This window comes from Mobula birostris, chromosome 11 (genome assembly GCF_030028105.1).
Source record: "Mobula birostris isolate sMobBir1 chromosome 11, sMobBir1.hap1, whole genome shotgun sequence".
Classification (NCBI taxonomy): domain Eukaryota; kingdom Metazoa; phylum Chordata; class Chondrichthyes; order Myliobatiformes; family Myliobatidae; genus Mobula; species Mobula birostris.
In genome coordinates this window covers 113,820,722-113,835,158 of record NC_092380.1, presented here as the reverse complement: position 1 = coordinate 113,835,158, position 14,437 = coordinate 113,820,722, and the positions used below count along the sequence as shown (strand labels likewise).

Here is a 14,437-nt window from a genome sequence, read left to right as displayed (position 1 = left end):
AGGATCCCAGAAGGTTAATTTACAGGTTGAGTCTGTGGTAAAGAAAACAAATGTAATCACAGGTAAGAGAAAATCTGCAGATGCTGGAAATCCAAGCAACACACTCAAAATGCTGGAGGAACTCAGTAGGTCAGGTACCATCTATGGAAAAGAGTACAGTCAACATTTTGGGCCAAAACCTTCAGCAGGACTCGGCCGGAAACGTCGACTATACTCTTTTCCATAGATACTGCCTGGTCTGAATTCCTCTGGCACTTTGTGTATGTTGCAAGGCAAATGCAATGTTTGCATTTATTTCAAGGGGAATAGAATATAAGAGTGAGGAGATAATGCTGAGGCTTTATAAGACACTAGTCAGGCTGCACCTGGAGTATTGTCAACAGTTTTGGGCCCTGTATCTCAAGAAGGATGTGTTATCATTGAGAGAGTCCAGAGGAGGTTCACAAGGATGATTCCGGGAATGAAGGGGTTAACATATAAGGAGCATCGGAAGTTTTGGGCCTGTTCTCACTGGAATTTAGAAGAATGCGAGTGGATCTCATTGAAACCTACTGAATGTTGAAAGGTCTAGATCAGGGGTCCCCAACCTTTTTTGCAACGCGGACCGGTTTAATATTGACAATATTCTTGTGGACGGGGGGGGGGGCGCGGTGGTGGGGGGTGGTTGGTGGTGTTCAAGTAGGGTTAAACTCACCTCAACATGTCTTTTATAGTTAGGGTTGCCAACTTTCTCACTCCCAAATAAGGACAAAAGTAGCAGTCAAATACAGAATACTTGGGTTTACCCTGAGAAAGACTACCATGACCATGAAGCCTTGCATGAGCACCTGTGTGCGCATGCGCGTACATACAGATTTTTTTCCCCACAAGTTGGTTTTGGCTTAATCTTCTCGACTACACTGTAGATACGTTATTTCTACTTTATATAGGCTGTGTATTTATCATATCGTTCCTGCTTTTACTATATGTTAGTGTTATTTTAGGTTTTATGTGTTATCTGGTAGGTTATTATTTGGGTCTGGGAACGCTCAAAAATTTTTCCCATATAAACTAATGGTAATTGCTTCTTTGCTTTACGCCATTTCGGCACGAAAGGTTTCATAGGAACGCTCAGCCTTAGTGGGGGAAATACAGGACAAGGGTGGTCCCGTGTGGGACAAACCGATTTAGCCCAATATACGGGATGTCCCAGCAAATACGGGACAGTTGGCAACCCTATGTTCAAGTTCAACAGTGCGTGACAGGGAATGAGGAAAGGTGCAGCTGACTCGTATCGTTTCCTCGTGGCCCGGTAGCACAAGCTTTGCGATCCAGTACCAGTCTGCGGCCCGGTAGTTGGGGACCACTGGTCTAGATAGGGTGGATGTGCAGAGGATGTTTCCTCCAGTGGAGGTATCCAGAACTATAGGGCACAGCTTCGAAATTGAAGAGCAATCTTTTAGAACAGAGGTAAGGAGGAATTTTATTAACCAGAGAGTGGTGAAACTGTGGAATACTCTGCCACAGACTGTGGTGGAGGCCAAGTCTGTGGGTATATTTAAGGCAGAAGTTGGTAGTTTCCTGATTGGTCCGGGCATCAAGGATGTGGTGAGAATGCTGGTGTATGGGGTTGAGTGGGATCTGGGATCAGCCATTATGGAATGGTGGAGAAGACTCAATGGGCTGAATGGCCTAATTTTGCTCCTGTATCTTATAGTCTATTTATATTAAAAAAAAATTAAATGTAGTGCAAGAAGAGAGCAACAATACGTGAGGTAGTGTTCATGGGTCCATTGTCCATTCAGAAATCTAATGACAGAAGAGAAGAAGCAGTTTCTTGAAATATTGAGTATATGTCTTCAGGCTCTTATACCACCACATTGACAGTAGCAGTGAGAAATAGGCATCAAAGCTTACGGGGAGAAGGCAGGAGAATGAGATTGAGAGGAATAATAAATCAGCCATGATCAAATGGCAGAGCAGGCTTAATAGCTCGAATGTTCTAATTCTGCACCAATGACTTATGATCTTTAAAAAAACAAAAGGAATATTGGACTAGTGTTCATGGGTTCATGAACGCTGATGGAGGGGAAGAAGCTGTGTCTGAATGGTTGAGTGTGGGTCTTCAGGCTCCTGTACCTCCTGCCCCGATGGTATTAATGAGAAAAGGACATGTTCTTGACAGTAAGGGTTCTTGGTGATGGATGCCACCTTCTTGAGGTATCACCTCTTGAAGATGTCCTCTGGTGCATAGAGTTGTACCCATGATGGAGCTGGAGCCCTTTCAATAAGCCTCTTGTCTATGGTGCTTGCATTCACCCTTGATTAAACTGTGCAGAATGATTTATGGTAGTTTCCTTGCCTTTCAATTCTGTGCCCAATTTAACAAGGCCAGAAATGCCATTTAAGCATTTTACCTCACTGTATAATTTCTATCCTGTGGAGTTCCTGTGAAGAATACTTCATACAATTACATCTTTATTAAAAAAGTGTGATTGTGAATGACAGTTCAAAACAAATTTTAAGCCTTCTTGGTGGTGTTTAAATTAATGAATTTTTTTTGTCCGTCCAAGGCGTCTTGTGTTAAATCTGATGTCACATGTTGGAGTGGTAGAGTAGGAACATCAAGCATGCAGTAAATAATTCCACTAACACTAAAGTAATGAAAGTTCCTTTTCATCTTCAGAATGGGGGCCAGTCTTTAATTACATCTGGAGATTATTACTCCAAAATGCAGAAACCTTGAAGCAAAATAAGTTCGTTGTTTGTTGAGGCTAATGTGGAATTGGACCTGTCAGATCTGTGCCCACACAAGGCAGCTGACCACAACTAGAAACCATAAGTATGTTATTGATAGATCTAGCAGAATCCTCTTTACTTCGTGTGTGATCAGAATATGAAAATTGCTACCACTGAGTGGTTGAGGTGAATTGGTGTATATTATGACCACACCAGGGGCCATCATTTTAAGATGATTGGAAGAAAGTATGGGGGGTATGTCAGAGCCAGGTTTTTCTTTTACACAGAGTGGTGGGTGCCTGGAATGTGCTGCCAGGGATCATGGTTGAGGCTGATACATTAGGGACCTTTAAGAAATTCTTAGATAAGCACATGGATGATCGAACAATGGAGGGCTGTGCAGTTAGATTTATGTTGGAGCATGAGCACTGGCATGGGATTACTGGGCTGAGGTGCCTCTGATAGGTTCTTGCTGAGTCAGAATAGAGGGAAGCCCATTTAGAACAGATTTAGGAGTTATTTCTTGTAGCCTGAGGGTGGGGAATCTGTGGAATTCATTGTCACAGATGGCTTCAGAGGTCAAGCGAGTGAGTATATTTAAAGCAGAGCTTGATAGGTTCTTGCTTCATCAGCTTGACAAAGGTTACTAGGAGGAGGCAGGAGAGTGGGGTTGAGAAGGATAGTTAATCAGCCATGATGGATTGGTGGAGCAAACTCAATGGGCTGAATGGCTGAATTCTGCTCCTATGTCTTATGGTCCAATGTAATTCTGTATACACTCATCATTTTTTATTTTATATTATTTCTCCTACACGTTACAAAATAATCCATAAATTCTGCTCATCCCGCATGTCGCCAACTTCCCTGAGTGTATTATTGAGAGATGTGATAGGCTATATAGCAAAGTGACCTTTTTTTATTGTTTTAGTATTGAATGCCAGATGTAATACAGTGCATGAATATTTATTCTAGGTTCTAGATTTTGGCCATTTCCATAGTTAATGCCCCAGCGGAACATGAACATTGAAATAAAACTGTTAGATTAGCACTCTTTATTTGCTTGCAATCTTATTAATGGAAGAAGTCCTTGGGAGAGTAGAGCAATCAAAACATTGTCTTGTTGCTACTGGCAGGTTTACAGACTGGCTTCTCTCCTTGACAGTTTTGGCTCAGTTTCCTTTGCGACTGTTGGTCTCCAAGTCAGCAGAGGAAACATTTCACCAAGGCGTGTGCAGGAGAGAAGTTGATGAACTTTCTTCAACCTCAAGCTACATTTAAAGTGGTCAATTCCCAGCACAATTGTATCTGCTGAACATGAGCTTCAGGGTTAGGAGTAGGTTATTTGACCTTTAAAATCAATCTCATAATCTCTCTCAATTCTGTTTTCTTGCATGATCCCCAATTCCATTGGTTTCCTTTATAACCACAAATTCTGCACTGTTTGATTGAGCCTCCACACTTCTGTTGTGTATATTCACCGTAGTTCTGATGTAAAATAGAATTCTGGTTGCCTCATTATATAGGAAGGATGTGGAAGCTTTCAAGGGGATGCTGAGATTTACCATGAAGCTGCCTGGATCGGAGCACATGTCTCATGAAGAAAAGTTGAGCAAGCCAGGGCTTTCTCTTTGGAGCGAAGAAAGATGAGAGTTAACTTGATAGAGGTGTACACGATAATTAGATTAAATTAGATTATGAGGACACTTAGTCCTTGTTTATTGTCATTTAGAAATGCATGCATTAAAAAATGGTACAATGTTCCTCCAGAAAGATATCACAGAAACACAGGACAAACCAAGACTAAAACTGACAAACCCACATAATTATAACTTATAGTTACAACAGTGCAAAGCAATACTGTAATTTGATAAGAGCAGACCATGGGCACGGTTTAAAAAAAAGTCTCAAGTCCCGGTAGCCCCATCATCTCACACAGACGGTAGAAGAGATAAACTCTCCCTACCATGAACCTCCAAGCGCCGCAAACACCCGACCGCAGCGGACTCTGAATCCACCCAAAAACTTCGAGCCTCGGACCAGCCCTCCGACACCAAGAATCGAGCACCATCCTCTGCCACGCACTTTGACCCAGCCCCGGCCACCAAGCAACAAGCAAAGCCGAGGACTTGAGGCCTTCCCCTCCAGAGATTCTGGATCACACAGTGGCAGCGAAGCAGGCATTTCAGAAGTCTCACCAGATGTTCCTCCGTGCTCTTACGTCTGTCTCCATCAAATCAGGATCGTGCATGGCACCCTACTTAACAAATAACAGACATCACCATCGGAGTGGCCACTGCAAGCTGCGTCACGCTGCCATCTTCTCCTCCTCAATAAGAGGCAAAAACCAATTGGACAGCCGGAGCCTTTTTTCCAGGGCAGAAATGCCAAATACAACAGCTGTTAATTTTAAGGTAATTGGAGTGAAGTGCAGGGGGGGATTTCAGAGGTAGGTTTTTTGGAGTGATGGGTGCATGGAATCTGGTGCCAAGGCAGATACAATAGGGTCATTTAAGAAATTCTTAGAGAGGCACATGGATGATAGAAAAATGGAGGACTATGCAGGAGGGAAGGGTTAGATTGATCTTAGAGTTAGTTATAAATTCAGCACAATGTCGTGAGCCAAAGAACCTGTACTGTGCTGTAGTGTTCTATGTAGAGAATTTGAAAGATTCACCACCCTCTGAGTGAAAAAACATCTCGTTTCTGTCTCAAGTAATCTTCCTGTATTCAGAGACGCTGAGACTTTGGATGACTCAAATGAGAAGTAACACGCTGCGCTGGAGCAACTCAGTGGGTCAGGCGGCATCTCTGGAGGAAAATGAACAGTTCGTATTTTGGGCCAAGACCCTTTCATCGGGACTGGAAAGAAATGGGCAGAAGGCAGAATAGAGGGGAGTGGGAGGCGCATGAGCTGGCATGTGATGGATGAAGCTGGGAGGTCATAGAAGAGGTAAAAAGGCTGAACAAGATGGAATCTAGCAGGAGATATCAGTAGACCATGGAATAAAGGGAAGGAGGTGGATGTGGAAGGTGCAGGTGATGGATAGGTTGTGAAGACGGGGAGGGAAAATTGAAGGGATATGGGAGGGAAAAGGGAATACAAAAAAGGTGGGGGATGGAACAGAATCAGAATCAGGTTTATTATCACCAGCATGTGATGTGAAATTTGTTAACTTAGCAGCAGCAGTTCAATGCAATACGTAATCTAGCAGAGGGAGAAAAATAATAATAAAATAAAACATAATAAATAAGTAAATCAATTACATGTATTGAATAGATTTTTTAAAATGTGCAGAAACAGAAATACTGTGTAATTTTTTTTTAAAAGGTGTGGTAGTCTCCAAAGCTTCAATGTCCTTTTAGGAATCGTATGGTAGAGGGGAAGAAGCTGTTCCTAAATCGCTGAGTGTGTGCCTTCAGGCTTCTGTACCTCCTCCCTGATGGTAACAATGAGAAAAGGGCATGCCCTGGGTGCTGGAGGTCCTTAATATTGGACGCTGCCTTTCTGAGACACCACTCCCTAAAGATATCCTGAGAACTTTGTAGGCTAGTGCCCAAGATGGAGCTGACTAGATTTACAACCTTCTGCAGCTTCTTTCAGTCATGTGCAGTAGCCCCTCCACACCAGACAGTGACGCAGCCTGTCAGAATGCTCTCCATGGTACAACTATAGAAGTTTCTGAGTGTATTTGTTGACATGCCAAATCTCTTCCAACTCCAAATAAAGTATAGCCACTGCCTTGCCTTCTTTATGACTACATTGATATATTGGGACCAGGTTAGATCCTCAGAGATCTTGACACCCAGGAACTTGAAACTGCTCCCTCTCTCCATTTCTGATCCCTCTATGAAGATTGATATGTGCTCCTTCGTCTTACTGAAGTTGAGTGCCAGGTTGTTGCTGCGACACCATTCCACTAGTTGGCATATCTCACTCCTGTATACCCTCTCGTCACAGTCTGAGATTCTACCAACAATGGTTGTATCGTCAGCAAATTTGTGGATGGTATTTGAGCTATGCCGAGCCCACAGTAACGTGTATGCAGAGAGTAGAGCAGTGGGCTAAGCACACGCCCCTGAGGTGCACCAGTGCTGATCGTCAGCGAGGAGGATATGTTATTACCAATCAGCACAGACTGTGGTCTTCCAGTTAGGAAGTAGAGGATCCAATTGCAGAGGGAGGTACAGGCTCTGCAACTTCTCAATCAGGATTGTGGGAATGATTGTATTCAATGCTGAGCTATAGTGGATGAACAGCATCCTGACGTAGGTGTTTGTGTTGTCCAGGTGGTCTAAAGCCATGTGGAGAGCCATTGAGGTGGAGTGGTTCCAGATGTTAGAAATATCAGTGTTGATACCATCAGGTTGGAGACCACCAAGACATAGTTCCTCTCATCTGTTTAGGCCAGATGCAGATGAGGGGGTGGATAGGCATGTCAGTGTGGGAATGGGAAGTAGACTTAATATGGTGAGCCATGAGGAGATCCTGGCTGTTATGGTGGACAGTGCGAAGGTGTTCGATGAAATGATCCCCTATTCTACGTTGGGTCTCATAGTGCGTGTCTCAATTTGAGGGTCCTTAGTGGTGGATGCCACCTTCAGGAGGAATTATCTTTTGAAGATAAACTCGATGGCGGGGGCCGGGGGGTGGATGGATTACGGCTCAGGATGGAGTTGGATGAGTGTAGGACACTCTTGCCATCCTGTGCAATGGAGCCTCCATACCAGCCTGCGATGCAACCAGTCAGAATGCATCCCAGTGGGCATCCATAGAAGTTTGCCAGGGTCTTTGGTGACGTACCAAATCTCCTAATGAAGTAGAGCCACTGGGATGCCTTCTACGTGCTTGTGTCAGTGCGTTGGCCCAAGATCCTCAGATGTTGACACCTATCTCAGATATTGAACCTGCTCACCCTTTTTCACCGCTGACCTGCGAATGAGGTTATGATCTTGAACCTTATTGTTTACCTGCACTGCACTTTCTCTTCAACTGTTGTACTTCATTCTGCATTCTGTTATAGTTTTACCTTGCGCTACCTCAGTGCACAATGTAATGAACTCATCTCTATGGATGGTATGCAGAACAAGTATTTCTGAATGACCCATGAACATGACCTCTCTATTCTACTTCCACACTTTGTTTATTATAGTTTAGAGCAATTTTTATGTCTAATACTGTACTACTGCAACAAAACAACAAATTTCGTGATGTATGGCAATGTCTGTGAGTCTGCGCAGGGATTGGAGGTTGGTGACCCAATGTCTGAGTCCGGGGCAAAGGGCTGGATGGAGACCTGGAGGTGACCTGTCCTGAGGAGAGTGGGAAAGGGGCTCGTTTTGCTGTTGTTGTTTTGGTGGTGTTGTTTTGCTGAACATTGCTGGCACCAGAACGTGTTGTGGGTCGCCCCCAGCACAACTTTAGAGATGGCTGTGGTTGTTGACACAAATGACACATTTTACTGGTATGTTTCAATGTACATGTGATAAATCTGAATCTGATGATAAATGTGATTGTGACAAACTCTTCACTGTTAGTAGTGTACAATCACTTGAGTCAAATATAGTGATCTCCTGAAGGATTGTTCATTGATGGGTCCTCAGTGGTTCTGGAGGCCAATCCAGGATGCACATATTCTGGTGCTGTGTTGACAATGTGTGTGGTGGCTGTGGTTGGTTGTTCAGTCTGTCATTTAGCAACCGCCACTTGTTCTTTGAGGTATCAGCGGAGGTCACTCTCATGTAGCACAGCTCCCTCTTGCACAGATTTCTTCCAGGTGTATCTATGGAGTGCAATGTCTTCCCAGTTTTTAGATGTAAAGTTGAATTTCTATGGGCCTGTTTTGACGTTATCTTTGACCTCCCTCCAACTGGGCATAATGGATCTGTTTGGAGAGACGCAAGTCGGAAGACATGACTTATCCATCAGAGTAGGTGATACTTTATCCTGGTGGGAGTGCATTTCCGCCTCAATACATATATTGTATTGGTTTATTATTATCATGTACCAAGATAAGAAGTTTATTTTTCATACAGTTTATAGAATGACAGTAATAAAACAATTCCATTTCCTTGGTCTTGCTGAGGTGAGTGTTATGCATACTGGAACTGAGTCTAGTGAGCCAGCAGTTAGCTTGGTTAAAGAGACATTGTGATAACGGGTCCTGTGGCTACGCGGTAATAATCCTGTTCCACTCTGACTGTAGCCTTTACAAAAACACTTACTATGCACACCAAAGCAGACGTTTTGACTGAGTGGTAATTGTGCTAATACTGTGTGCCCTGAACTATTGTTTATTTATGGTGTTTTAATATCAATTTTATTTTTGCAGATTTGTTGGTGTTTGTTGATAAACGCATCACCCTGGCTGCATTCAAGCAGCAGTTGGAGCCTTATATCGGAGTTCCATCGTCCCAGTTTAAGATCTTCCGAGTCTATGCTAACAGCCAGGAGTTTGAGAGTGTTCGATTAAATGAAACTCTTTCATCGTTCTCTGATGACAATAAGGTGAGAAATGGAATTTAATGTTAATCCACTGTTGCTGAGACGTATGTTTTGAGTTGTACATTTAACTATTTTACATCTGATGAACTAGCTCTGCAAAGACTCTAAAATTACTTTATCTCCAAGTAACACACACAAATGCCAAGCAATCTCCTGATTTAATCCAAGTGTAATCATGGGACAATTTACAAAGATTAATTAACCTGCTAACTGGTATGCCTTTGGACTGTGGGAGGAAACCAAAGCACCCGGAGGAAACTTGCGTGGTCACGGGGAGAGTTTCTACGGGCCTACGGGAATACAAACTCCTTATAGACAGTGGCAGGAAGAGACGTGCAATGAAAAACTTACTTGCAGCAGCATCACAGGCAAACAACATCGGGTAAGCAACATTCACAAGAAAAACATAAACCAATTATTCAAGATTGTTTAATGTCACTTCCAGTACACCAGTGTAAAGAATAACCAAGTAATGATTACTCCGAATCCAATGCAGCACAAAAAAATAAGATAAAGAACACAATCATAAAAAAACGCAATAAATAAATATATATATACATGCATATACACATATACATCAGATAGCTTATATACTGTACATAGATGCATTGTATGTCCATAAAGTGATGCTAGGCACAGGAGGTTACTGACAGGAAATGATAAAGTTGTGGTACTAGAACACAATTAAAGCAGGAAAAATAAACAAAGCCCACTTCAGTGCAAAGTGATCGTATAGTTGCTAATCTTTAGTGATAATTCTAATTTGATATTATCCAAATCCTTCCTTTAAAAACAAACCTCTAGATAACCATTCGACTTGGGAGAGCTCTGCGGAAAGGAGAATATCGTGTTAAAGTGTACCAGCTGCTGGTGAATGATCCAGAGGTAGGTCTAGTTAAATTTGTTTAAACTTTGTCACAGACCTGAAGAAGCCTTTGATTAGCCAGCCTTCTCTCCTGTGCTCGAGCCTCTGATGTGCAGAGTGAGCTCAGGACCAGAAAGGGAGACTGTTGGACATTGATTAAATCGAGGTGAATTAACTTTCTGTATTAAGCAATTGTTGGATTATTGATGCAGATTTAATTATTTCGATTGTGACCTTAATTCCCTTCGGCCAGATGGGGCTCATCAGCTGTGGGGCTGGTGGCTCATCTAGGAGAAGAAAAACTCTGAACTCGAACCTCCAATGCCTTGTGGCGAAACTCATGGGGAAAGCTTTGGGAATAAACCCTGACAAAAATCCAGAGCTGGAGTCCCTGAGGCAGTCCTACATGGAGTTCAACGTTTGCTGGCAACTCCTGTGATGCTTCTGGTGCTAAACTGTCGGTCTCTGCCATTCCTTTGGATTCATCAGCTGCGTGGAGAGGGGAAGCCTGCTGCATAGGCAACAGCTTCTTCTCCATATCGTACTGCCTTGGCTTGCATATATGTAGGTAGCTAGGACATAACATCCATGGTCAATCCCAATCAATGGATGCCTCATTCAAACTTAATTGACCATTTGGAATATAAATGAGTTTGTGATTTCTGGGTTACACTTTGGTAATTAGATTAGATTATGAGGACACTCAGTCCTCTTTTATTGTCATTTAGAAATGCATGCATGCATGCATTAAAAAATGATACAATGTTCCTCCAGGGTGATATCACAGAAAAACAGGACAAACCAAAGACTAACACTGACAGAACCACATAATTATAACATATAGTTACAGCAGTGCAAAGCAATACCATAATTTGATAAAGAACAGACCATGGGCACGGTAAAAAAAAAGTCACAAGTCCCGATCGACTCCTGGGTCCCCGATAGCAGGCGGCAAAAGGGAGAAACTCCCTGCCGTAAACCTCCAGGCACCGACAACTTGCCAATGCATTGGAAGCACCCGACCACAGCTGACAATGAGTCCTTCCATCCGAAAACTTCGAGCCTCCAACCAGCCCCTCCAATACAGCCTCCCGAGCGCCATCCTCAGCCGTGCGCCTTCGACCTCGCCGCTGAAACAAGCAAAGCCGAGGATTCGGGGCTTTCTCCTCAGGAGATTCCGATTACCACACAGTAGCAGCAGCAGCGAAGTGGGCATTTCACAAGTTTCCCCAGATGTTCCTCTGTACTCTCACGTCTGTCTCCATCAAATCAGGATTGTGCACGGTCCCCTACTTGACAGATTACAGATATCATTCACCGGAGAGGCCGCGCTTGGTGGTCTTATGAGCACCTCATAAACCATGTTTCAAAAATAATTTGGAATAGTGTAAAATTCAACCCATGGGACCCATTACATCTTTATGTGAATGCAACCATTGCTGGTTCATTTTAAAATTCCCACTGGCATAGTAAAAATGGAGAATTCATCCATGGTAAATGTTTGTGTAAATGTTGAAGCCTTGCAGCAGGAGTGGAGATTTTCACAATTTTCTTTTTCAGTTGCCATTTAACTGGTGGAATAACATTCCAGTGTCATTGGTTACTTGAGAGTGTGTTAAGTATTGCCAGCTACGATTCCTTGAAACACCTGAACATGAAGGTGTGCAGATCTGGCCAGTCCCCGTGAGCTCCATCTCCTTCTCTGTTGAAGAGAATTGATTTAGAATTGTTTAATGTCATTTCCAAGTATACACATTGTCACGTACCCTGTGATGGGTTAAAGATCCAGCAGAAATGGAAAACACTTTGGAGCCCAGTATTGCTATTAACTAATGGTATTTATTAGTAACTACACAATACAGTAATATAACTGCAGATATATCAAACAGGTTAGCAATGATTATATTTAAGTAAGTGTGGAAATATATGAAAACCAAGCTTCTTCAAGTCTAGGGGTAAATAGATAGTCTTATGGTGATGGGTAAAGTTCAGTTCAGTTCGTGGTATTGAGTTGAGTAGTGATGGAGAGAGAGAGGGAGAGATTTGAGTCTTCAGGTGAGCTAATGCCGTTGATCTTCCCCTTGTCCTCCGAAATCCTTTAGAAGTCACCGATTGTGACTACAACAAAAGGGACCGTTCTTCTGTGGTGGGATTATCAACCCAGGCAAGGGTTGGACACACGAATAACTCCCCACCGGTCACACCCTTTTCACACTGTGAGAGCCACTAATCGATCCTCCAAAACCCATCCTTTCTGTGGGCACAACAAAGCTCATTCAGTGTCCAAAACCATGTGTCACCAGGTCTAACAGCTGACCTATTTATCTCACTGTGCTGAACACCAGCTGTCCATCAAGCAGCTCCTCCCTTCTCTCTCTGTAAGAACTTGGAAGCTGCCAGTGTCCTTGTGGAAAGTATAAACAAACTGTGAGCAGTCTTCGCCTCTCTCTCTCTTTCCAAAAGCACAGTTCATAGGGGTAATTCAGGACCCCATCACAACATGTAATTTGTTGCCTGTTACGCTGCTGGTGTTTAGAACAGCGATGAAGGTCCTCTTTCTGTCCTTGGTCGTTTTCTCTGTTCTGCCCCACATGTGGTTCAGGGTCCTCAATACTGTTACACACAGATGTAGAAGGGTTCTTCATTGCTGTTCCCATAAGTTTTGTTTGACCTGTCAGGGTTGTTAGCCCAGAGCTGAACCCCTGAACCAGGAGAACAGGTGGACTAATCTCAGTCTGGCCTCTACCCTTTGACTTTTTCAGCATGGGTGACCCTACCAAGAGCTAAAGCGTAAAGCCCTGACTCCAGCCAGCATAGCTGTCCAGGTCATTGAGGCAGGCAAGCTTCCAAACCATGACAAGGCGTGATTCTCTTTGCGGATACAAGTGTAATAATAATTGTTAATAATGAAATAATTGTTGATCCAGATTCAATGCAACAAAAAAAAGATAACAAACAATAATAAAAAACACAATAAATGTAATTTTGTAAGATAGCTTGTATACATTGATCATATGTCCATAAAGTAATGCTCGACACGAGTGTCTGAACATATGGTGACTCTGACAGGATTAGAATATAAAAGCAAACATGTCACTGGTGAGCCCTCATTTGGAGGGTTGTGAGCAGTTTTGGGCCCCTTCTATAAAAAAAGATGTGCTGACATGGAGAGGGTTCAAAGGAGGTTCATGAAAATTATTCCGGTTTTGAAAGGCTTATCTTATGAGGAGTGTTTGAGGGCTCTGGGTCTCTACTCACTGGAATTCAGAAGGATGAAGAGTGGCCTCATTGAAACCTAATGAATGGTGAAAAACCTCGATAGAGTGGAGGTGGAGAGGATGTTTCTGAAGGTCGGGGAGTCAAAGACCAGGGCGCACAGCCTCAGAATAGAGGGGCGTTTTTTGGAATGGAGAAGAGGAGGAATTTCTTTAGCCAGAGAGCAGTGGATCTGTGGAATTCATTGCCACAGGCAGCTGTGGAAGCCAAGACCTTGTGTAAATTTAAGGCAAAGGTTGATAATTTCTTGATTTGTCAGAGCATGAAGGGATACGGGGAGAAGGCAGGAGATTGGGGCTTGATGGGCTGAATGGCCTAATTCTACTCCTATATCTTATGGTCTTATGGAAATGATAAAGAATGGTGGTTGGGGATGTGGAGGGGTGGGTTAGTGGGTGGAGTGTTGATTAGTCTTCATGCTTGGGGAAAGGAATATGGTCAGTTTGCTGTTATGCAGAGGTTGGAAGAAGCATGGGAGTAACAGGGAGGGGTAACAAATTACCCTCTGCACTTCACAGACATTTTACTGAGCAGACTCTTCCACATTCAATTTACTTTGAATCTGTGTGACATAGGTACATTTATTATCATAGTACATATAGGTCACCTGAGATTCATTTTCTTGCAGGCATTTGCAGTAGAACAAAGAAATACAATAAAGTCAGTGGGAAAACTACACAAAGACTGACAAACAACCAATGTGCAAAAGAAGACAAACTGCAAATACAAAACAATAAATAAGCAAATAATACTGAGAACATAAGGCCTTAAGAAATAGGAGGTGACTCAGCCCATCTAGTCTCCTCGGCTAGTGGTCGGCTGGTGGCGCAGTGACATCAGCGCCGGACTCCAGGGCGGAGGTTCCCGGGTTCGAATCCAGTCGGGCTGTTCCTGAGTACGCTTTCCATCCGTGCCGGGTTGAATGTTGAGCTCGCAACTCAACCTCGTAAAATAAAGAAAAACACTGTACTGCGAAATGTCTGGTGAGGAGTGGCGCGCCACACAGTCTCTTGTTCCGCGCCTTGTAAGGCATGAAAATGCCTGATGCTGGCCTCTCAGGCCTGAGTCGATGTCAT

General features: G+C 43.3%; 1 protein-coding gene across 5 annotated transcripts in view; it reads left to right on the top strand.

Moving 5' to 3' along the window:
• Positions 1–14,437, top strand: part of usp47 (ubiquitin specific peptidase 47) — a 229,929-nt gene that overhangs the window by 192,636 nt on the left and 22,856 nt on the right. For all 5 annotated transcript variants that reach the window (XM_072272897.1, XM_072272899.1, XM_072272896.1 and 2 more), the window contains 2 exons: positions 9,048–9,223; positions 10,025–10,105. In XM_072272897.1, coding sequence (XP_072128998.1) covers positions 9,048–9,223; positions 10,025–10,105 — 257 coding nt within the window. The remainder of the gene's footprint in view (positions 1–9,047; positions 9,224–10,024; positions 10,106–14,437) is intronic.